A 25116-nucleotide genomic window follows, 5' to 3' on the forward strand; every position below is an offset into this window, starting at 1 on the left:
CAGTACAGTCGGTCAAAACTATTTCTGAAGTATTTTCTAATCCAGGGTGACTGACTGTGAATGCTGAAGCTAAGAATACTTGGGTTTGACTGTACTTTCTAAAGCCTTGGGATACTTAGTATATTCTTCAATGAGCATAAAAACATCACAGTAAGCATAGCTGACACAGCATAAACAAACTAGCAAAGGAGGGATGAGCATTTGATAGCTTGTTTCTAATTGCACAAACCAGCAAAGGAGGAATGAGCATTTGATAGCTTGTTTCTAATTGCTAGGATAGAGCTAGTTTCCGTTTTCTTGGATGAAGGGGAAGACTGTTCTACGGTTGTGTGCTTAGTGTATATTAATTGTCCAAAACAACATTTATATAATACTGTCATGATACTTCATAAGCATATAAGAATATTTTAATTTATTTATCCCCCACTATTGCAACCTCTTTGGTCCCCTTCCTATTTCCTAACAGTCTCCTGTTTGTTTGTTTGTTTGTTTGTTTGTTTGTTTGTTTGTTTTGCTATCGTCTCAAGTCTAGCAGGATGGCCTCAAACACAGTATGTAGATAAGGAAAACCTTGAACTTCTGACTCTCCTCTCTCCAGCTTCCAAATGCTAGGATTGCAGGTCTGTGTGGTGCTGAGGATTTAACCCACAGTTTTGTCCATACTGAGCAAGCAATCTACCAACTCCATTTTGTCCTCAGGCCTCTCCCTGTCTGACTTTCATGGCTCTCCTCCCACGCCCGGGATACAGGAGAAGTGTTTGTTTTTCTGACTCTGGCTTATTTCTGTAGACATTGTCATTTCCAGCACCATACATTTTCCAGCAAATGGCATGATTTATGTTATGTCTTATGGCTGAATAATACTTCATTGTGACCCAGACATAACACATTCTCTTTATCTATTGCAGGGCTATTATGAACAGTGCTGAACAAACATGACTGTGCAGGTCTCAATCCTATCATGACTTTGATTTCTTCTGTTAAATACCCAGGAAGGGTACAGCTGAATCACATGGTTGTTCTATTCACATTTCTTGAGGAAACGCCATACTGATTTCCATAGTGGCACATAAATTTACATTCCTATTAGCAGCATACAGAAGTCATACCAGAATACATATACAGTATTATAACAAGTGAAATTTAAGAGTCAAATAAGACCCAGAGTAAGCTAGAAACCCGCTCCAAAAATTAAGTACCACTTTTTTCTATAAAGACACCTATAAAGTATAAAATAAAAATGGAAAAATAATTATTCCGTATCACCTAAAGAACTCGGGAGAAGAAAACTCTGGGAGGAAATACTCTAATACAAAATGAAGTGTCCATCTCCCCCTCTGCCCTTCAACTCACAAAAGAGTTTAATAATTAATGGAGGAATCATGTAGTTTTGTCAAAATAGACAGTGCAGTGTCAACCTTCATTCCTGTCAATGTCACACAAGTTCTTCCTGTACCTACAAACTACCTGTGTGACAGATAAGGATGGCATCTCCAGTGTCCCGCCCACAGTTTTCACTGTTAGCTCTCTAACCAAGGAGCAGTCCTTCCTCCACTGTCCCGCCCACAGTTTTCACTGTTAGCTCTCTAACCAAGGAGCAGTCCTTCCTCCAGTGCCCCGCCCACAGTTTTCACTGTTAGCTCTCTAACCAAGGAGCAGTCCTTCCTCCACTGTCCTGCCCACAGTTTTCACTGTTAGCTCTCCAATCAAGGAGCAGTCCTTCCTCTCGGCAGAACTTATACCTATTAACTTCACAAGAGAACATTTGCTATGCAAATGGAGTTCTAAGACAAGTGCTCCCTGGAAACCTCTCCCTTGAACCCTAGGGACACAGCTGGCCGATGGGAAGCCAGCGTCTACCTGAATTATAGCTCATCAGTACTGTTGTGATCAAATAAGATTCAAATTGAGGATCTCAAAAGGCCCAAATCCGGTCACCACTACACCAACAGGTAGGGACGATAATGCCTATCAGTGAAGGACTAATAATGAAAACACAGAACAGAAAAATCTGTTCTGGGGCTAGCCAAGGTGTGGTTTTCCTGGAGATCGAAATCAACAGCAGTCTGCTGCCAACACCATGTGACATGCTGTGTGCCTTTGGTCCCCACATTCCAGACACAGAGCAGCAGGAGCAAGAGCCTAGAGCCTAGGACTCACAGGAGACCACGCTGGGTAAAACAAGTAATTAAATAAAACTTACTAGCAAGCGCATTTCAGGAGGTTCCTTGTATCTTTGTGACTAAAAGCCTCAACAATTTTGCTGGATATTAAATGGCAATTACCCAACACCTGACACCAGTCCTGAGAACCTTAGAAACTGCTCAAGGCTCACAGCCATGGGGATGTCCTTGATATGCCCAGTGTGCCTGGCCCTTGGTATCAAGCTATTTGGAGCTGCAGAAGGAGCATGGAGGCTTATATAGGACATCTACAGAGACACTAGGGAGGTCTGACTGCATTTTCTTTTCTTTCCTTCCTTCCTTGCCCCTCCCGCAACACACACCTCTTTCCCTTTCTTAAGACAGGATCTCACTATGTAACCATGGTTGGCCTGGAACTTGCTGTAGACAAAACGGGCCTCAAACTCAGAGACCTCTGCCTGCCTTTGCTCTGCCTCCCTAGTTCAAAGATTAAAAGTGTATGCTACCACTAAAGTTTTTGTCAGTGACAATACCCATCATTATCCACTCACCCACTCATCACATACAGTCCATCAGTGTCCACTCACCCACTCATCACATACATCAGTGTCCACTCACCCACTCATCACATACATCTCACCCACTCATCACATACATCAGTGTCCACTCACCCACTCATCACATACAGTCCATCAGTGTCCACTCACCCACTCAGCACATACAATACATCGATGTCTTCTCGCTGCCCATAGTTTTTAGCACTAACAACAACCTGATTTAAGCCACTCCATATTTTCTCATATATATAAACAACAGCTATATTTTGTCACAGAATGTTTGAGTAAGGGTACATACCATAAAGATTTAAATAAACGTTTCTCACCTTTACTACCCCATCAAAACCAGGGATTGTGTTGACCTTTGCTCTCTTGGCTAACAGTTTGCTTTCTATCTTGTCACCCATGGCTTGAATAGCATGAGTATCAGGTCCAATGAAAGTGACATCTTCTGCTGCCTGAGAAGAAAAAACAAGTTAAAATTTATAACAAGGCATCATGACATGAAATCTCAATTTTTTTATAAAGAAAAGCTCATACAGGTATGAACGATTATATAACTGTATTTATTATTTCTGTAGCCAATGTTAAAATGAGAATGTGAGACAATGTTATTGTATTGCATTGCCTCACAACACAAGAGAGCACAGATCAATAAAACAAAGCTAGGCCACTGAGAGGAAAACAGTGGAGAACACTAGTGATATGGACAACATCCTTGGCAAAAGCAACTGACATGACACTGTCCCTTTAATGTGCTCTCACTAAATAAACAGTATGTTCACCTTTAAGTTGCCTTGTAAATCTGTGCACACTCAATGTCTTCCACATAGTAAAACAGAACACAGACACCAAATTTATTAGATACAAGCTATGTACCCACCTTTGAGCTAAATGCAGTGACCAAACAGACACCACCAAACTCAAAGGAACATTGACAGATACCTGTAACTCAGAGAAAGTCAGGAATGTTTGCTTTCTATCTACAAAAATGTGCCAAAAATGTATCTACAAAAGATGTACCGAGAAGATGTGAGAATTTAGCAGGTACAATTATGGTTTTAACTAAAAGTAAGCCTGGGGCTAGAGAGATGGATCAGCTGTTAAGAACGCTTGCCGAAATACAGAGGCGAATGCCAGCAGCAAACCACTGAACTGAGAACGGGACCCCCTTTGAAGGAAATCAGAGAAAGAACTGAAGAGCTTTGAAGGGCTTGAGACCCCATATGAACAACAATGCCAAGCAACCAGAGCTTCCAGGGACTAAGACACTACCCAAAGACTATACATGGACTGACACTGGGCTCCAACCTCATAGGTAGCAATGAATAGCCTAGTAAGAGCACCAGTGGAAGGGGAAGCCCTTGATCCTGCCAAGACTGAACCCCCAGTGAACGAGATTATTGGGGGGAGGGCAGTAATGGGTGGAGGATGGGGAGGGGAACACCCATAGGGGAGATGTTGGCCTGGAAACTGGGAAAGGGAATAACAATTGAAATGTAAATAAGAAATACCCAAGTTAATAAAGATGGAGAGGAAAAAAAAAAAAAAAAAGAACGCTTGCCACTCTGGTGGAGGACCTGGGTTTGGTTCCCAGCACCACTGTAACCCACACATACCTGTAACCTTGAATCCAGAAAGATCTAATGCCTTCTTCTGACCTCACGGGCACTGTGCATGTACACAATGTCAAAATAAAAACAATATAAAATAATTTTTCCCTGAAAAATGTATCTACATGACTGAATTTACATCACTGTAATCTAAATTTTAAAAAGTAGTGTTGGGGAAACAGTGATTAGAGTCACGGCAAGGAGCTAGGATTTAAGTGGCACCAGAACATAGACTACAAAAGTAGCAGAGGAGATGGTGGGATAAAGGATCAGGCCATGGAGTCAGGGAATGAAGCTGATGCTGAGAAGAGACAAAGCAGATGTGTATGCTGGGCACCGAGGGTAAAGCATCTGCCCTGATTCTCTCAGAGCCTTATGTGAAGGAGATGTAAACATCACACACCCGAACTGCTACGTACACAGACAGAATTCTCTGCTGGAAAGGGATCCCATTATCTTTATGGCCAGAGTAACTACAGCAGTGCGTGGCTGAGACTGCCCAGCAAGAACGGCCAAGGAAAATTAAAACCACCCAGAACAGGAAGTGGAAGCCTAAGAGGTCACTAATGAAAAGGTTATGTGGGTTAGGAGACAGCTTGACCCGTACAATAGAACATAATCCAGACTGATGATCAGGAGGGAAACAGAGGTACACAAGTCATGAGACAAGGCTGAACTGGGCCACAAACTGCCCAAAGAATCGGCTATAGGGGGAATTAAATCTGCCATTGAGGCTGGGCATGATAGTACACACCCGTTAACCCAACACTTGGGAAGCTAAAGCAATATGGTGTCAAATTCAAAATTTATGTAGCCTTGGCTACACAGTGAGACCCTCCCTCAGAAATAAACATAAAATGCAACTGAAATTATTCAGAGATAAAATATTGAAAAACAATGTCTTTAAACTCAAGATGAATATTTCTCCTCCTGCTCAAAAGCAGATAGAAGAAAGGAAAATTCAATTTAGGTCCATTTTGGGGGTGGCCATGGGGGAGCAACTGATTTGCCAGCCTGGCTGGTGTAAGTCAAGTGATGAAAAGAGGGAAACCCCTTCCCTCCTCTTCCTAGGTTTACAGCTGTTGCACCAACTATAAAAGACAAACTGACTGAAGAAAAGTAGATGAGTTTATGTATCTATGTCTCATGCAACACCCAGTCTGCCGTGGTAGGGAAATGAGAGACAAAAGAACAGCTAATCCTGAGTGTTTTGCTCAAAGGTGTTATCTGTGAGTTTGGTGCTGGAGATTGAACACACAGACTTTATCTGCTGTGCAGGAATTCTACCACTAAAGTATACATATGACAGAATGTAAAAAGCTTTGAGAGTTTTACAGAGGTTTGCCGAAGGTCTGATGAAGCGTGGTCAGCTGTGCAAATGGATGGGCGGGGCATGAACATGATGTCATAGCTAACATAAACCATGCAGAACAGGAAGCATCAGAGGTCACTAATGAAAGGGTTACAGGGAAAGGCATCTGTTTGGGAGATATATTCTGGGGATACACAAAGGCCTGCCGGCCATGTTTCCCCATCCCTGGCACTTTTCATGGGAAGATCTTGTGACCTACTCGGGGAGAGCTGAGGGGATCTCCTAAGGTTTTCTGACTTGGAAATGGGAGATGGTGGGAGAAGGCCAGAGAACTTCTGTTTCTGCTGGTGGCTCAATTCCTTCCACTTCTAATATCAAAGATGTCGGTCGTATTTGGGTACAACATGTCCTGAACCTATCAATAATTGTATAAAGCACTAACCTGAGTAGTCCACCCTTCAGAAACTGTAATAAAAGGGATAATACACTGGGATAATAAGACAGCTAGGTCCACAGGGTACCAATAATACAGGGATCCAATACCTACAATCATTCATGTTAGGAACTGAACAATTCTATGTAAGGAATTTTTCTGGCCATACCAGGTATTCATAAAATAGTTTCAGCCATATTTTTATCTAGTTTTAACAGAATCTTCTTTGAGAGGGGAAAGATCTTATATAAAACTACAAAAAAATGTAAAACACATGAAAAATACATCGGTTCTGTGAAAGAAGAGTGGCAACCTCTGATCTCTAGCCGCCAGCAACCTGTGTCTCCACCAGAATAAAGAAGCCACAGGCAATAGGGTGATAATCTACGCACTTCTGTATGCCAAGCTGCAGCTCACTGGACAGGACTCAAGGCACAAGGCAGCAATCACGCTTCACCCAACAATTGTCTTTTCAGATTCTCATTTTACCTGCTAGGCCACATGATTCTGTCATCAATGCTGCTTTTAAAAACGCTGTGCCAGGCAGATGCAATCAAGCAATCAGAATGCCCACACAAAGAGTCTCAGAGATAATATAAATGAGAACATCCAAAATACATTATGATTACAGGGCAAGACGTGATTAACAGCAGCCAGGCAGCCTGGACCACTGATTAACCAGACTTTCCACATGCATCCTAATTTAAAGAAAATGACTTCCTCCAAAATGTAAAATTATCCCCAAAATGCTCACATCAAGTATTTAGTGACTATTCTTTATCCCATATAACACAAAAGAGAAATGGTCAGTGAGCACATCAGGTAAGTTCTCAGACAAGGGCTGGAGTGAGGCAACTTCCTTTATATCGAAGTGTTTTAGAAGCACTCTCTAGGTCAGAATTCATTTGTAGTTAAAGAAAATGTCATCTCAGACTCCTGTCTCCTTAATGCTATACTCAAAATAAACAGATGATACAGAAATTGATAGATGATAAACAGATGTATGATAGATAGATAGATAGATAGATAGATAGATAGATAGATAGATAGATAGATAGATAGATAGATAGATATGATATATAGATGATTGATAGATAGATAGATAGATAGATAGACAGATACATAGATAGATAGATAGATAGATAGATAGATAGATAGATAGATAGATAATTAAAAGATGGAGTGTTGGAAGCAAATTGAATAATGATTGGAAAATGATGGAGTACATTATTTCAAAGTCCAAGGTTTCTGAACACAGTGAATGGTGAGATTTTAACTTGGGATCAAATTTCATCTATTAGTAAATTAGTAAATGTCATCTATTAGTAAATTAGTAAATGTCATCTATTAGTAAATTAGTAAATGTCATCTATTAGTAAATTAGTAAACTTCATCTATTAGTAACCTTTAGATATGGTGATGTTGGCCTCGTATATCACTTGTTATCCATGAAAAACATAAAATTTACTTCTTAAACCTACTTTTTAAGGTCCGTTTAAGTTTGGCATGAATGGTAAACATATAAATGCAGATAAAGGTCTTTTAACATCGTAAAAGTTGAGAATTTCATCATCATTGGGAATTAATGGTGATTCACGGGGGAAAAAGTCATGAAAAGTCCAAAATTGTTGCTCCAAGACTCTACTCATTTTCTAAATTCTATGACTTTTACATTGCTGGTAAAGTTTTGACAAGAGAATGGAGAAAAGAGGTAAAGTTTGAGATTATGTTAGGGCAATAATGAGATTAAATTTTTATCAGTTTTATGTTAGACAGACTCACTGGGTATGAGTATCTTTTGTGCAAAAACGGTGACCTGAGTTCAAACCCATCATATAGATAAACACCAGGCATGTTCATACAAGTGCCTACAACCCAATGTGTGGGAGGTAGAAAAAAGCAGGCCCCAAGGGTTGACAGCCAACTAATCTAATCAAACCAGCAAATCCAGGCTAATTGAGAGACCATGTCCAAGGGTATGTGGCAGAAACTGACGGACCAGGGTACCTGTCATCCCCCACCTCAAGCCTCCCCACAGATGCATACAGAGAAGGAATAAACACTTGTAAAAAAAAAAACTTACAATGATAAATATTTTAAAAAATACTTCAGGTATTTTTCTATCTATGAATTTATATTTCTTAAATGCACACACTTTAGGATCTCCAGGATTGCTACTTAGAGAATCATAATGCCAGGATCAAACAAGGACAAGAAAACTGCTAAACTACTCAAAGAGCATAGATTCTGGGTTTTAATGCTATTGTCTGTTAGAAATGAAAAAGAAAGAAAGAAAAAAGAAAGGAAAAAGAAAGAAAGAAAGAAAGAAAGAAAGAAAGAAGGAAAGAAAGAAAGAAAGAAAGAAAGAAAGAAAGAAAGAAAGAAAGAAAGAAAGGAAGGAAGGAAGGAAGAAAGGAAGGAAGGAAGAAAGAAAGAAGAAAGGAAAAAGAAACAAACAAACAAAGAAAGAGGGGGAGGGGGAGAGAGAGAGAGAGAGAGAGAGAGAGAGAGAGAGAGAGAGAGAGAGAGAGAGAGAGAGAGAGAGAGGAGTCTGTAAGAAAAGGCCATTTCCAGTACTGGTACAGGAAGTTATGGAACAAGGTAAACTGAGTCAGCAAGACATTTCCATAAGTTGATACAGCTGCCGGGGCTCAAGTAAGAGTGCTTGCCTGCTAGGCATAAGGCTGCTGGTTCAATCCAAAACATTACAAAAAAGGAAAAAAAGAAAAGATGAGATTGCAAGGTTAATTCATGTTTTTCAAACTTCAAAATAAAACCTGCTTGTTATCCACTCTGGTTTTAACCCTCTTGGGCATACATCCCTGCCCCCTTTAAATATCATAGTTCTTCAAAAGTCAGTATGAAAGGAAACCAACTGCACACATGAGGATAAGCCAAATAAAAAGCATCAATGTAAAAATGCCTAACATGCTTTTATAAAGAAAACTAAACAAACTGGACAATGGCTCAGGTGGTACAGTGCTTGCCACACAAGCCAAGTATTAAGACCTCCATTCAGATCTCTAGCACCCATGTGAAAGCTGGCCAAGACATGAGCACCTGTAACCCCAGCACTGGGGTGGACAAGACAGGAGGACGGTCACTGGCTAGCCAGTCTAGCTAGCTCAATCAGTGAGCTCCAAGTTCACTAACAGATCCTGACTGAAGAACGAATGAATGAATGAATGAATGTATGCATGCATGCATGCATGCATGCATGCGTAGAGGGGAGCTGACTTGTTCGTGTATAGGCCAAATAGGAAGCCTTGTCTGTGTGCTTTCTAGATAAATGTACCTGTCACACCCCATCAAAGAAGCTTCTTTTGCAGCACACAGAGGCTATTACAGAACCACAATTTCTCAGAGTGCAGAGACAGTGGAGTCCCCAGTCCCAAAGGGATCTCTGTAACACAACTGCTGTACCAAAGTTCAGTGAACATCATAGAAGGAGCACAGAGGGATTGAAGAGCCAGGGCATCAGACAGCTCCCATGAGATAGTGTCTCCTAGCTGTCACAAGGGTGTTGGATTCGCAAACTCCCAATTATATGGTTGCCCATACAACACCTGACACTTGTCAATATGCCAGCATGAATGGAGGGGAAACTGACAAGGGCTCCCCACTAATGAAAAGCAACAGGCTGACCCCAGCTGCTAAGGTAGCAGGAACCACTTTTCCTTAGAGATGAGCCCGATGGGTTGCTTAAGCCGAAGTGGCTAGCCTTAAACCCAGGTACACAGAGGCGACACTAATGACCCAGTGAGGGACAGCTGAGCATAAAACAATATAACTATAGAACAGAGTTCATGAACTTGAGAGGGAGTTGTTGGGGACAGAAAACTAAAGGTATTGGTAGAGATGGGTTGGAAGTGAAATAAATATGGTATAATCATGTAGAAAAATCTCTAAAACATAAATTTCAAATTTTGAAAAATGATGGGAGTCTGCTGGGTGTGCTAGTGTATGCCTCTAACCCCGCACTTGAGAGGCAGAGGCAGGCAGATCTGTCAGCTCAAGGCCAGCCTGGCCTACAGATGAGCTCCAGTATAGCCAACGCTACATAGAGAAACCCTGTCTTAAAATTAAACAGATGGGCTGGAGAGAAGGCTCAGTGGTTAAGAGCACTGACTTTAGGAGGTCCTAAGTTTGATTCTCAGCACGCATATGGTGTCTCACAACCACCTTTAATGGGATCTGATTTCCTCGTGATGTGTGTAAAGACAAAGTAATCATATACATTAAATAAATATTAATTAATTAAACATGTGATGGCTCATGCCACATATATGGGGAAGGGTATACTCCTCCCCACTTCAGAAACATCTGCATTTTCTTCTTTTGCAGCATCAGTCTTGTCCCTCAGGCACAATGATGAATGCTGGAGTGAACTGACTTGGCCATATTAGACATCTGGTCACCAGGGCTGCCTTCAAGTCTAGCAAAACAGATTGTTGTCATCAATATTGCCTTTGATTTCACTAACCTCAGCTACGAGGTCTAAAGGTTCCAATGCTGTCCCACCCATGGCAAGAGCCATGACAGTCAAGGCTGAGAACAAGAAACTTGACATCGATGAGAAATCCATCTCCATCTTCCAAAACCGAGACCCAGCCAACATTAAAAAGGGCGATCCCGGGGATGAGCTATGGAATCACAACCATGGAGAAGGCCAGAGCCTGCTTGAAGGGTGGAACCAAGAGTCGTCATTTCTGCCACCAAAGCCCTCATATTTGTGATGGGCAAGAACTGAGAACAGTAAGACAGCTCTCCCCCCTGGCCAAGCTCATGCACAACAACCTCAGTATAGGAGATCATGACTGGACCTTCTACCTCCACCCAGAAGACTGGTCTCTTTGTGGAACCTATGGCAGGACGCCTACAGGGCTGCAAAGAACATCATGACCCCGCTAGTCCTGCCCAGGCTATAGGCAAGGCTACCCCAGGGCTGACAGGAAGCTCACTAGCATGGTCTTTCAAGTTCCTGCCCCCAAATGTATATCTGAAACAGCACCAAGAGAAACCATTATCAGATACATTGTGAAGACAATGATGTCGGCATCAGAGCGCATCCTGGACTAAGCTGAGGACCACGTTGTCTCCTATGACCTATGACAGAGATACCTATCCCTTCACCTTTGAGGCTGGGGCTGGCACTGCCCCCAACAACTACTTTGTCAAGCTCATTTCCTGATATAACAGTATAACTGGCTACAGCAACACAGTGGTAGACTTTATGCCTACATGGCCTCCAAGGAGAAAGAATCCCTGATGACCTACCCCAGAAAAAAAAAAATCATGAGGGAAAGAGAGAAAGTCTGCACCAATTCAGCCCCCAAATCACTGAGCATCTTCCCTCGGTCTCCATCCCGGGTCACTAGAAGAATAGCAAGCGCTTCGGAACTTCTACTTTCTCACATACCATCCATAAAGTTCACTGCTTTCAACAAATAATGATGTATAAAGCAACGGAGGAATGCACCAGAATCAACTCGTGCCGTACACACATCACATGGCGCACACACACATACACGCGTGCATTCAGCTCTCCCTCTCCCTCTGTCCCTCCTTCCCCCCTCACACGCACACGCACACACACACACACTCTCTCTCACACGCACAAGCACACACACACACACACAGCTTCTAGTCAAAGCATCTACCCATTGGATGAGTGCTGAACTCTAAGATGAGCTGTTGTACACTGGCTACCTTTGCTGCAAGCAGGGAACAGGCTCCAAGAAGGTACCTGGTGTCCACCATGTGAGAGCAATGAACAGTGGAGAACCCATGGTCCTCTCCTTCTACTGCCTCCACTTTTATTACCATGCTGCAAACTCTATGCACTGTATGCTGGGGTGTGAAACCGCCATCAAGCTCTGTGGCCTTGGCTTGAGCCTGTGCTTAGAGTGTGTAAATCATCGACTTACATGAAGTTAGAGATGGAACATGAAAGCAGGTTTCTGTTTCCAAGGTCACCTCTCGTAATTCTCTGCAGTGTTACTCAGCTTCGGGGGAGACAGTCTGGTTTGGTTTTGGATTTGGGGTTTGTTTTTGTTTGTAGTCCTGGATCATCTACAGCAATATAGACCAGGCTGGCCCTCGGAGAGCTGTGTGCAGCCTTCCAGCCTCTGCTTCCTAAACCACCAAACTGTACGATGGCATTTGCTTCCATTTGTTTCTGTTTTTTAACTGAAAAGCAAATGAACAGTTCAATTTTGTACCAGGAAAGAATCTTAAGCATGTTGCTATCTGGAATCCAAAGAGCTGTTGTGCAAGAGGGAGAGGTTCTGACTCTAAGCTCTCCTGGAGTGTCCCCCCCAACCCCGTTCTGCCTGCTTCAACGTTTGGCTTAACTTTTATTTGCGATGATTATTTGAGAAAGGACACAGCGTTCAGGTTGAAAACCTTTACCAAAGTAGAGTTCAACAAGGCTGTGACTGAACAGTGTCAACCCAGGAGGGAGGTGGAGGCCTGGGCTGCTCCACCACACAGCATGGCTCTGGTTCCTGCAAGGTGACAAACATGGTGGAGGGACTGAAGATGGGCCCCAAGTAACGCCCCCAGCACTGAGGAGAATGAAACTCTACTGCTGCAGCAAAGCTAAGGTTCTATTTTAAAATTCTGAACCACAGGACAAGCCGAGAGTGTTTCAACTTGTTCAGGATGCTCCCTAAGTGTGGGCTCCCCCGAAACCTCGTGGACCTTAACGACTGCACTTCATTTACACCACACTCTACGCTGACCATGTGAGCAAAGGAGGCTGGGTCTTTCTCTGCCAATCGTGGTGAGATCTGGCTTTCATTTAGTCGAGTGTATATTCTGTATCAAGTCTACTTGGCATGATGTGCTCAAGGAGAAATATTACTTCCAGATGACAGCTGCACACAGTATTTACTCACGGGGAGAGAGGCATGGCAGCTTCTGCTTTCTCCACCTCAGCCACTGACACAAGGCGGCTTCCTGGCCCAGTACACGTTAAGAAACCCAGTTAGCTACCCTCCACATTCTTCATATGTGGACAGTCAGAGTTAACAAAACACCAGGCGTTGGGGTGAAGTTTAACCCCTTTGAAAAGAATTCTGGCTTAACATTCAAGCACTTATATATATATATCCATAACACTGGCAATATTAATATATCCATAAATATTGGCAATTGGGGTGCATCACCTTAGATGAAATTGCTCATTGTATCATATAACTATCTGTCATTTTCAAGATGTTTATTTCATTCTATATAAGTAAGGTGTTTTCAGATATCCTTGATTCATTTCTTTTTACTGCATCATGAATACAGAAATTATTTTGCTGTTAAATAATAAAATTATATTTTCTAGAAATAGAATATGACTTTAAGCTATTGATCAGAAAGCCCTTCGATTAGCGTTAAGAGGATGTGGATGTGGTGCTCCTCACATTAATACAACTAGCTGGTGACAGAGAGGCCAGGACACAGGGGACAGGTGAGAGACCTTTTGGTCATCAGTCTGGACAGATGATCAGATATCTAGTTTCATTTTAGAGCTTTCAAAGTAGCCTATGCTAGGTAGTCTCTCAGCTGTTTATAGCTTTTTGTTTCCTTTTAAAACATTTCTAAATTTCTATTAAAATTTGCTTCACATCACATCTCCTCCACACTCCTTTTCTAACACACTGCTGTCTAGAACACTGTAAGTTTTCAATGGCAACTCCGGATGAGAAAGAAGTCGTGTGGTGTGAAGAAGCCATTTCCTGGTGACGGTTGGGTGGCTCTGCCTGCTGCACAATGACTGGAGGAGCACAGTCTAATGACAAAGCTCGTTCTGACTGTGGAGTGGGATGCTAAAATAGGAGAGATCTTGGTTTGTAATTAACTGCCCTTGACAACAGCAGGATAACTCTCCACACTGCTGGAATTCACTATCTACCACTTTCTTTATTCTGTTCAGTGACAAAGATGCGGTGAAGCCAGTGTAATGCAGACACATGGAAGAATGATCCAGGCTGAGACTATCAGCACATGGGTAACTTCTTTCATGTTTAGAAGAGGGGGTACTAACAAGACCTATGCATGATGCTTGTTTAGTGAACGTTGTTGAAGCAGGGTCTCTTTGGCCTCAGACTTGCTCTGACTACTGAACCTCCTTTCCCTCCCAGGTGCAGGGGCTAGGTATGCCGCCTCACATCACACTTCATAACTAGCACTACCTACAAGGAACTGTTCCGAGGCCCGTCTTGCCCTAAGCATCATTCTTCATAGATAGTATTTCACTCATCAGATTCTAATCATATGAGAAGCTTACTCTAGAATCACAGTGGTAACTCACTTTTACTAATGCTTCATTTAAGGAAATCTTTGACATTTCATATTAGGGGTAAAACAGCAGCCCCAATGACCAGCTCCACATAACCAGCAAGAAAGGGACAGTCTAGGGGATGAAATGACTGCCATTGTCACTTTGCCTGACAAAATGACAGAAACCAAAACACAGCCACAAATCAATGTTTTCCTCTTGATTTTGCTGCCGTGTCATATCCTGTGTGGCAACTGGTAGGTTGGCCAGCAATTATATAAGAAGCTAAAGACTGCAGCTGATCACTGGGAAGCAGGTAGACATCGGTGTCCCTGCGTGCCCTGCGCAGCTTTGGACACACCTGCCGCCCCAGCATGTTAGTGCCCCCTCTGCACTATGAACTCTGAGGTTTGGATAAACATGGTTTTTCAGAGTCTGCAATCTAATAGAACGATGTGCACACCAGCCAATAGAAGCCTGGGGAAAGGAGCAGCTGGAACAGTAAAAGTTAAATGCTGGACACAGCCAACAGGAAAGCGAAGCAGACTTGACAAAAGAGACAGAAGCTTAGGGAGAAAAGGCAGACAGGATCTGTAAAAGAAGCACGAGAACACAAACACAACCTAAGACAAAGGCAGAGAGAACACAAACGCACAACCTAAGACAAAGGCAGAGAGAACACAAACGCACAACCTAAGACAAAGGCAGAGAGAACACAAACACACAACCTAAGACAAAGGCAGAGAGAACACAAACACAACCTAAGACAAAGGCAGAGAGAACACAAACACACAACCTAAGACAAAAGGCAGAGAGAACACAAACGCACAACCTAAGACAAAAGGCAGAGAGAACACAAACGCACAACCTAAGACAAAAGGCAGAGAGAACACAAACACACAACCTAAGACAAAAGGCAGAGAACACAAACGACAACCTAAGACAAAAGGCAGAGAGAACACAAACACACAACCTAAGACAAAAGGCAGAGAGAACACAAACGCACAACCTAAGACAAAAGGCAGAGAGAACACAAACACAACCTAAGACAAAAGGCAGAGAGAACACAAACGCACAACCTAAGACAAAAGGCAGAGAGAAGTCCCATGGTAGAAAAGGTCCTCTGACACCAGGGATGAGGAAGAAGCACCACATAGCAGCGCTCACTTAACTTCTCTATGCATCAAGTGCCACAACAACAGATCTCAGCTTCTTCAACATCTACTTAATTAAAGTCACTGTTCACTCCTCCATTCATCAACCAACAGTACCCAGTCCCCATTCTTGCCAGGGCCACACTAGTCCTAGTGATTCAATAACACAAAAATCAGAGATGCATCATTGCCCTCATCCAGTCCACAAACCTACAAGAAGACAAAGTACAATGACCTGCGGCGAAGCCTGAGTGCTGTCAGTTTCCCTTCAGTTAATATTTCATATTGTCACAATTTAGTATGCTCAGATTACCTGGGATTTCTCTTCCTCAAAACGTACAACCAGGGGCCAGCTAGATGGCACAGCTCATGAAAGAACTTGCCACACGAGTCCTGAATTTGATTCCTCAACCTACTTAAAAGTAGGAGAAGAAAATAACTCCACAAAAAGCTGTCCTCTGATTTCCACACACATATCATGGCTGGCGCTCTCGCGCTCTCTCTCTCTCTCTCTCACACCTCTGCTATGCTAGCCTTCTGCTTGAATAAGACTTTAAAAAGTAATCTTAAAACTGAGTCGTGTGAGTAACGGAGAAACAAGCAGGTGCCATGTCTGCCCAAGTGAGCTTCATAGTCTGTCAGCTCCTCTGCTTCCCTTTGGCATCACCCTGACCTACCCAGCCTTCCAGAGTCATGAATGACAGCATTTTTTCCTCTCACTGCCCAGGTCAGGAGATTCTTCAGAGCATGAAAGAAAGTGTTTGGTTAAGAGCAGCAATGGTGGCACCTGCCTGAATCAAATAATACAAAACCAGCCTGGTCTGCATATGTTCCAGGCCAGCCAGGGCTACATAGCATGATCCTTTCTCAAAGAAAAGACCATAAACACTGGAACTAATGTGCACTGAAAGCTGACTCTTCTGCTTCCAGAACTTTTCTTAAGCCCAGCTATCCTTGTCTTCGGAGAGTCCTCAAGTCCCATGGACTGGACAGACAGTTGTCAGCGGTCATTATCAAAGGAAACTCGCTGTCCCAGCATTGGTCTTATAATAAGAGCAGTTGATGCACTTTAACCCCTAAATTTCTACAACCTTTAAGATTAGTAATGGAAAGTTCTTTCTATTCCCAAATCCAACACAAGTGATAGTTATAGAAGGAATAAAAGTTTAAAACCCAATTTGTTCCTTGGGGACTAAATTCTGGGCTCTACACTATTTCTAATGTGCATGTGTTTTTCCTGAACACCTACTCCTGCACTCAGCACCACTTCTGCCCACTCTAACTCTGCTCTGTCCCAAGCCCCCACATGCAGGCCCACTCACACCATTGGTAAGTCCCTCCTACAAGACTGTCTTAGTCAGTAGGCCTATAGGGGCCATCTTCATTCAAACCATCATATAATCTTCTTATAGAGGAACATGGAAGCTATCCTATTTCTCAAGTGAGAACACAGAACTTCAGAAATCAGTGTGAAAGTCACTGAGAGCACTGGACTTGGGAGAATACATATTTCAGTTAACAGCATTCACAAGAACATAAATTAAATTCACCTAAAAGATCAGCGCTATCTAGTATCGTCTAATAGGTAATAGGGTTCTTAAGTTACAAATATTTAACTTTATTAATTTTATATAAAATTCCAGATAAATTGTTTTAAAAATTAGATTAAATTAAAAGAATATGGCTATCTTATATATAAATTGTCTTTAATAAAGAGAAATTAAAATATGGTCCAAAGAAAAAGATGCCCTACATATAAGTCACTCTGGATCCCAAACAAAACAGTCCACCCCAGCACTGGCCACAGGAAATGCCATGACAGCCTACCAGCCAGCCATGGCAGCCAGCACTGAGGTACAAGTCCATAGTCCACTCTCACAATTATTAACAATCCCCTTGGGGCGTGTCAGCAGGGGTGAGTTAAAGCCTCATGTATAGAGAAGCACATAATTTGAAAAAGGTACAGGGTCAATGAGCCTTAACACTATCAGGCATTGAAATGACTAAGAAAAGTGTTCCGTACAGTTTCACTAAAAGATCTAAATTTTCTGTTATTTCTGTATTTCACTTGTTATCCTAACTGTAAAGACAGCTCAACTTGGCCCTTACAATTAATATGCCAGTACAATTAAAAACCAATCACATGTCCAATATTGAGCTTTTTTGCAAAGCACCTACCATTTTTACCACAATCTACATGTAAACATGTGGCACAGATTTCTTTAACCAAATTACATAACCAGTAAGTTTCCTGGTGGCAGAATGTGTCATTACATAAAACACGCATCAGGTGTTCTCACACAAACAGAAAAGAAAAAACAAGGCTGGATTTAATTGAAGTCCGTTAATACTGAAAAACCAATCCCAAAGCGTTGATAGAATGAATCCACTTTAAAACATGACGCTACCCCAAACATATTAAAAGAGAAACTCCACTCTTACACAATTAGGGGACTTAGTATATCTCTATCCTGGTGAATTTTCAAAGACTCTGTGAAGATACTTCTTTTTGTCATGTTCTCATTTTGATAACTAGGAAATTAGAATTTAATCTGCATGACAGCAGTATTTTCAATCTTTCTCAGTCCTAGTGTAGAGTCTCAAGAGAGCTGAGTCCTTTCTCCTTGGATTTGATGTGTATAAATGGTAAAACACAAATGATCATTTTCTTTTCCAACAGAGACCATGTCAACTTTCCCATTCAGAAGTCAGTTCCTCCTCAACAAAGGAAGACCTCGATTGCTGTGGTTTGCCCTGAAGTTATCTGTATTTCGATGCTAATTCCACTGCCCCAAGGACAGCAGCCTAGTCACCTACTCAGAACTCAGGTGACTTCACCAGAACCACCTCCCCATTGAATTTGTAAAGTACTGGTGAGGGGCAGGTGCAGGATAGAAGGAGGCCTGTCATTGGAGGAGAAGGAAGGATGGGCAGGAGAGAAGTTTGAAGAAAAAGGAGGAGACTAGGACAGAAAGGAAGAGAGAGGAGAGAGGAGAGGGGGAGAAGCCATGGCAGGTGATGTTAATATTCTGCTCTGTGTATTTACAGGTTGTTATTCATGTTCCTAGGGATGGATGGTACCAGGCTGTGTATGTTTAAGACGGCAATTATATCTTACCAATTGGGTCAAAGATTATTGTGTTGTGTGTTCTTTTATGTGAGGGTTTGAGTGTAGGAAAGTGTGCGGCTGGGATGTGTTTCCACCAAGATACCTAGCAGATATCTTGGGCACCGCGGTGCGGACCTAACGGGTAAAAGACAACTCTACTTTTTATTTTTATATTTTTACAACACATGTATGTAGGAACAAAACTTAGGGTTCTCTCAAACTTTTACCACAAAAATTTAACTAGAGCATTTACTAAACAAGTAATCAACTCCATAAGCAGAAAATGTCACACTGCCTCACTTGACCAATGTCCCTCAGAGAAGGCATCACTAATCCTAGCTAAAAGCTCATTCTGCGAGAGACCTGCCAGGAACTGCGCCATCTAGAACTGACAAATGGATGCTATCCTGACACTCAGAGCCTCACAGCTCTGTCACCTTTAGCCCTCCCTGCTGGTAATCAGAACTCTGAGATTAGTCAGCATCGAGCTCCCCACCTGTACAGCTGCTGGAGGTACAGCTTACTGACAACTGACAGGCTGCTTAGCACTGCAGAACTTGATAATTCATGTCTTACCAAATTTTTACTGACTTGGAAGAAAATAAAACACCAATTAAAAGCAGATGTCACTTTTAATGCTAACTGCCTGAGAAATTTACAAAATTTTTAACCCAATGTGGACCCTGAGTGTACACAGCTGACAGTTTGGACAGCTAAATATTCAAAGTCTCTGAAGTCCCACAACTTTGAAAGTGATTTTCCAGAACTTAATTCCATATGGCTTTAATCTGGCAACCACTCAAAATGAACAATCTCAAAATCAAATTTACTGCAACACTTCTACAAAGGCAACATGATCAGAACATTGATAAAATCTGCATCTTATGTTCTTACATATCAAAATTTTGTAAAAACACATTGTACCACTTTCGAAACTGTACCCAACAAACTTTAATATAAAGGTTAATGAGCTTGCTTGCCATGCCTTAATGAAATAATCCAAGGACCAAACAACCTATAACTTGTCATCAGCAGTCTGACTTAAATAGAGACATGCTTCAGTACTGTGTGGTTTAAATTCATTGAGTTGACATTCTAACCATGACTTCTGAACAATTTTTTGTTTAAATTTATTTTCATTTGTGTACAGGTGTGTGTGCCTGCCTGTATGTATATGCAAAGGTATACATGCAGATTCCTGTGAAAGCCAGAGAGTGTGTCAGACCCCTGGAACTAGAATTGTAAGTGGCTGTGAACTACAGTGTGGGCACTGGGAACTGAACCTGGGTTCTCTGCCAGAGCAGGTGGTGCTCTTAACCACTCAGCCATCCACAAGCGTCTTGAGTCAGATGTTTTGGCTACCACTACAAAGGTAAGTATAGAAATACACAGAGTGAGCATGATGAGACACACACACACACACACACACACACACACACACACACCTGATAACATTAAAACCTAGTCTCTTGCAATAAACCTAAGATCTAACATTAAAACAATTTAAAATATGTAAAGAATCATAATTTTCTCAAGACAAATGGGCTAGTACTTTTTCACACCACTCCATCTTATCACAAAGTGACCTGCAATAAAATCCCACATCTCAAAGACATTTCAATATAAAATATCAAGTTTTTAACACACAGTCACAGTGAAATCAATAAACATCCTATCTCAATGTCTGACCACACAGACCACAACCTTGGAAGCCAGGTCTCCTCTACTGACCAATGCATGTTCCCACAGCCATCATGCAATATGATTCCAAGCACAGTCTTCCAAACCTATGAAATTCAAGGCCTCACAAGTCCTAAACTTTGCAAACAATCACTGAGCTGAATAGCTGGAAGGAGGAAGACCCAGGAGGATTCTAGGCAGTGTTATGTCCCATGTACAGTAAAGGGTGTCCTTGCTTTCATGGAAAGCCTGGCATACGAAAGGCATTTAGGGAAGAAGAAAGGAGATGTGGTCGAGGAAAGAAACTGGAGATGGACTGAGCTGCAATTGCTCACTTTGCGCGTCCGTCCTGCTTCCTGCATTGCTGGTAGCGTAGAGATCTGCCACATGCAGTACACACGGCAGGGCCTGATAGGGTACCTGGCTCACCAGCTCCTCTACTCTGTTTACTCCTAATATATATTCATCAGGCTTACAAGCTACTGCAGAACAAGGGCAGCCTCTGTGCAAAGGAATGTAAATTACTGGCATGTGCTGAAACCTGGGCTTGCCACCACTAATGAGCACATTAAAGGGAAAATGCTCACTAGATGCCTGCAACCTGCTTACTTACCCTGTGCGCATGATTCAACATCAATTAAAACTGGCTGCAAAACAGCAGCAGCAACACTGCTGCCACTCTTTGTGCTCAGAGATGAGCGTGAAACTTTCACATTGCAGTGGCTAAAAACACAGTGCCCAACACTGCTGTACATGTATGTTGTCCGCTTCAGTTAGGATTCATGAAACATGGAGCTGGAGAGATGGCTCAGCGGTTAAGAGCACTTCCTGCTCTGCAGATGACCAGGGTTCAGTTCCCAGCACCCACATCAGGAAAGCTCACAACCGTCTGTAACTACAGTTGCAGGGAATCCAGTACTCTTATGGCTTCTCTGGGCACCGCACATTCATGGTGCACACACAAACAAGCAGGCACACACGCATACGCAAAAAAGTTTTTAAAAATACAAATTTTTTACAGATTGTAAAACTTGTTGGAAAGCTAACATTTTCCCTTAACTTTATTTGTTTCCTAAGCATAAAAACAGGATCTCTGCTAGGGTGGGGGGGAGACACAGCAGCAAAGTGCACACCTTTTGATTTATGCACCAGCGCCATCTGTGAACTCAATGATCTAAACTCCCCAAGAACACAATAAGAATATGAGAGGCTTAAAAGAATGTCCTTGAAAAAATTGTAATTATTATAAACTAATGATTTGGGCTGGTTAAGAGCACTGACTACTCTGTCAGAGGTTCTGAGTTCAATTCCCAGCACCCACATGGTGGCTCACAACCATCTGTAATGGAATCTGATTGTGTGTGAAGACAGCATTTTTTTCCCAAAAATAAACTAATGATTTAAGCATCAAAACAAATATTTGACCTGATTGGGTAGGACCTCACCTCCTGGAGCATAGCATGTGAGACCCCAATAACCATAATCTAATCTGTAATTTACATTGAAAAAAGTCAAAACTGAGATAAGCAGGCATCTGGTGCAAACTTTGGCTTCTGGGTAGTGCTGTGGGTGGGGCCCAGGGCTGGAGCTAACAAACGTCCTGCACTAAGCTCGGCCACAGCCCTGGTGCTGACGCCATTTTAATAAATGATTCACACAGCAGAGGATTTAATGAATGGTGTCATCAGTCTGCGTGGTTTTTAACATTATGCATACAAGCAGGTACTCATAGCACTCGTACATCTTTCTGTCTAAAAAGCACAAGACTCTTAAGTCTTCCGAAAATGTGATTATTACAATATTAAATGAGAAAATAGTAAAAACTGTAAACATTTCATTACTTCATTGTCTATAAAACAGAGATAATCATACTTTAGACTATCTATATGGATGTTTAAAGCATCCGAGAAACCAGTTAGTGTACACCATTCCCCTAAAAAGGAGAATGACTAGTGCAGGAGGGGCCCTAATCCTGCCCCCATCAGAGACCGTTGTCACCTGATCTTTACTCAGGAACACATGGGGCTGACAATTTAGGTCAGTGGTGGAGTCCTTGCTTAGTAACCACAAGCCCCTGAGCTCCATCCCAGTGCTGAAGAGTCACAGAAGAGAGCAAAAGCCAAGGGCACAGAAGCAAACCTATGTGCTTCCCTCACCCTGAAGGAACTGTGTGCCTGGATTAGCCACTTCCTGAGGAGATAAAGATGTCCGCTTCCTCTGGCACATGCAGTTCTGACTCGTGATTTGCCCTTCGGCTGCCCACAGGAGCTCTACCACCCTTTACTTCTTACTTCTTGTCTGACAATGTCCAGCATCTGCAGCTCTCCACCCTTGTATTCTGACCTGCAGTGGATGCCAGAACGGCCATCATGAAGTCACTAACAAGTCTGGCCAAGACATCAAGGAGGCATTTCTCCAATATGTGCAGTCTTAGTTAACGCATATAGACACCACATGGCAGATCACCTGGACTGCAAAAGCACACCACCAGGCCTTCTCACTCCTCTGTGTTTGTCATCCCCTCTCTCCTGCTCTGGAAGAACACGTAACTCTCAGGGATAGGTCTGTCGAATGTGACTAGGGATATCATGGGGCTGAAAGGATCCTACTGTACGGAGAAAGGGCAGTAAGAGACCCAGCAGAGACATGAGGCTCTCTGAGGCTTTGTTCTGTGCTACACGTTACACACACTGCGGAAGTCTCAGTCTGGTAGCCATGGATAAGTAATGACTGATATAGCAGCTGTGTGACCTTGAGCAACTTCTGCTTCTTCACCTGTAAAGGGAAAATACTATACCCACCCGATGGGCTGTTAAGGAAGGCAAAGGAGTTCATGCATGCTAAGCATTTGGACAGGTGCCTGGCTCAAAAGTTTCAGATCTGAAGGAGAGAAGACTCGTCCAGTTGTAGCATGAATACAATCGATCTGGTTTTCCTTGTGTTCTTGTTTTATATAGCCTCATTATTGCCTTTTCGTCTTGCACAACAATTCACTCTTTATTAATGCCTTCAGATGTCAACGATAAAGAGTGAGGACAGCTGGAATATAATTTCTTTCTTTAAAAGAGTATTTATACACTAACAAATATGGGTTCCTTGTGGCCTATGAGATGGCTCAGTAGGTAAAGACACTGGCCACCAAGCATGACAGTCTGAGTTCAATCCTTGAGACCCACACAGTGTTCTCCCATAAGGTGTCCTATGACCACATGCACACTCCTGCACATATAATAAATACATATAATAAGAAATAGAGGACAAATTAACACTCAAACGCATAAAGGCTCATAAGGCAAATTTAACAATTAACAAATGAAATGGCGAACAATACTCTCTTATATTAAAAGTCATATGTTTAAAAAATGTGATTATTTTTTAGACAAAAGCGACTTAATAGGAAATACAGAGGCCAGGCTCTGTTAGACTCTTTCAAATCAGTTTGATGTGACCAGCTGAGAGACTGGCTCTCCAGAAGCCTATACCACTGTGAGGGACATACGTAACCAACCTTGTTACACGCATTAATGACCTCTGAGGTGAAGGGGTTAAGAGATGAATAATGAGGACGAGGCCCTAACTACAGTGGATGTGGTGAGCAGAGCAATGGGAGCTCGAAGAGAGTCCCTCGGACCTCAGCGTGGGAGCTGCACTCTCTGAGAAGGACGCTGTCAGCATCCAGCCCTCAGAGGCCACTCCGTCATCTTGGCACAGCACTTATCAGACTACAGGAGCTTAGAAGTGCTTTCTGGTCTTAAAGCTTGACGATGTCAGCAAGCTCTGACTCCTGTGAGTGGAAATAATATTTACCTAATTAAAATATTAAAATGGTATTTATTTTAAAAGAATAGCCAACTTAATGCTAATGGTTAAATATAATATTTTATAACACACTCAGTAAAAGTAGAAATATTTTGCATTTTTGCAAATCCCTAACATTTGGCTTAGTAGAAGACACTCGGATTCTCTCATTTGGCATCTGCATTGGCTCTGTTGGGATAAGAGATCAAATAGACACTAGAAAACTCTGCTGCCCAATCCTGAAGAAGATGAGGAGAAAACTTATACCACAAAGTTTTCACTGCAGGATCTAGCAGAACTTCAAAAGCCCCCAAGGGACCTAAGACACACAGGGCCAGCATCGCCCACCTTGATTTTCTTCACAGCCTTCATTATGGTTCTAGATTTAATGCATCATTAACCCCCCCCCATACTGCACAAGAACTCCACAAAGCCCAGGTTCTATCTGTGATCAGTGTTGTGGACAGTGTCAGTGAAGACACTGACCAATGCCACTCCTAGGACAGGGCATGTCCCTGACTGTGGTTAACACAGTTCTCGCCTGTTTTATCTAAAACTTTTCCACAACAGGTACTAAGAATTCAGCATTCCATTGGGAAGGAGCTGTTCAGAACCACTCATGTCCCTGGCCCTCCTGTTACAGAATTCCCTGTAACACTTCAGCTCAGGAAATCAAATGGAACCCTGCATATACAACCCAGTCTCACTGTCTGGGTTCATTCAAAAGCACATGACAGGTCCGACAGACCTGAGGCACAGCACGGTGGTTCCCTCCAGAGACTGGCACCAGTGCATATACCGGTTTCAACCAGGAGAAAGCTTAATTAAATGAAGTAAGTGTCTCTTTGCAATTTTGTTACCACTGAAGCCTTTCACACAGATTCTAACCCTTTACTAAAGGAATTCAAGGTTGATTCCTGGCAAATACACACACAAACACACATACGCATGCACACATGTGTGTACACACACAAACACATGTCATAAATGCATACACATACTTAAACACACACTCACATACGTGTACACACTCACATACATACT

The 25116-nt window shown here is 42.4% G+C and overlaps 1 protein-coding gene across 3 annotated transcripts in view; it reads right to left on the reverse strand.

The window, feature by feature from the left end:
* Positions 1-25116, reverse strand: part of Pcca (propionyl-CoA carboxylase subunit alpha) — a 304568-nt gene that overhangs the window by 227486 nt on the left and 51966 nt on the right. For all 3 annotated transcript variants that reach the window (XM_032917891.1, XM_032917890.1, XM_032917889.1), the window contains one exon: positions 3028-3159. In XM_032917891.1, the coding sequence (XP_032773782.1) occupies positions 3028-3159 (132 nt within the window). The remainder of the gene's footprint in view (positions 1-3027; positions 3160-25116) is intronic.

This window comes from Rattus rattus, chromosome 12 (assembly GCF_011064425.1).
Source record: "Rattus rattus isolate New Zealand chromosome 12, Rrattus_CSIRO_v1, whole genome shotgun sequence".
Classification (NCBI taxonomy): Eukaryota; Metazoa; Chordata; class Mammalia; order Rodentia; family Muridae; genus Rattus; species Rattus rattus.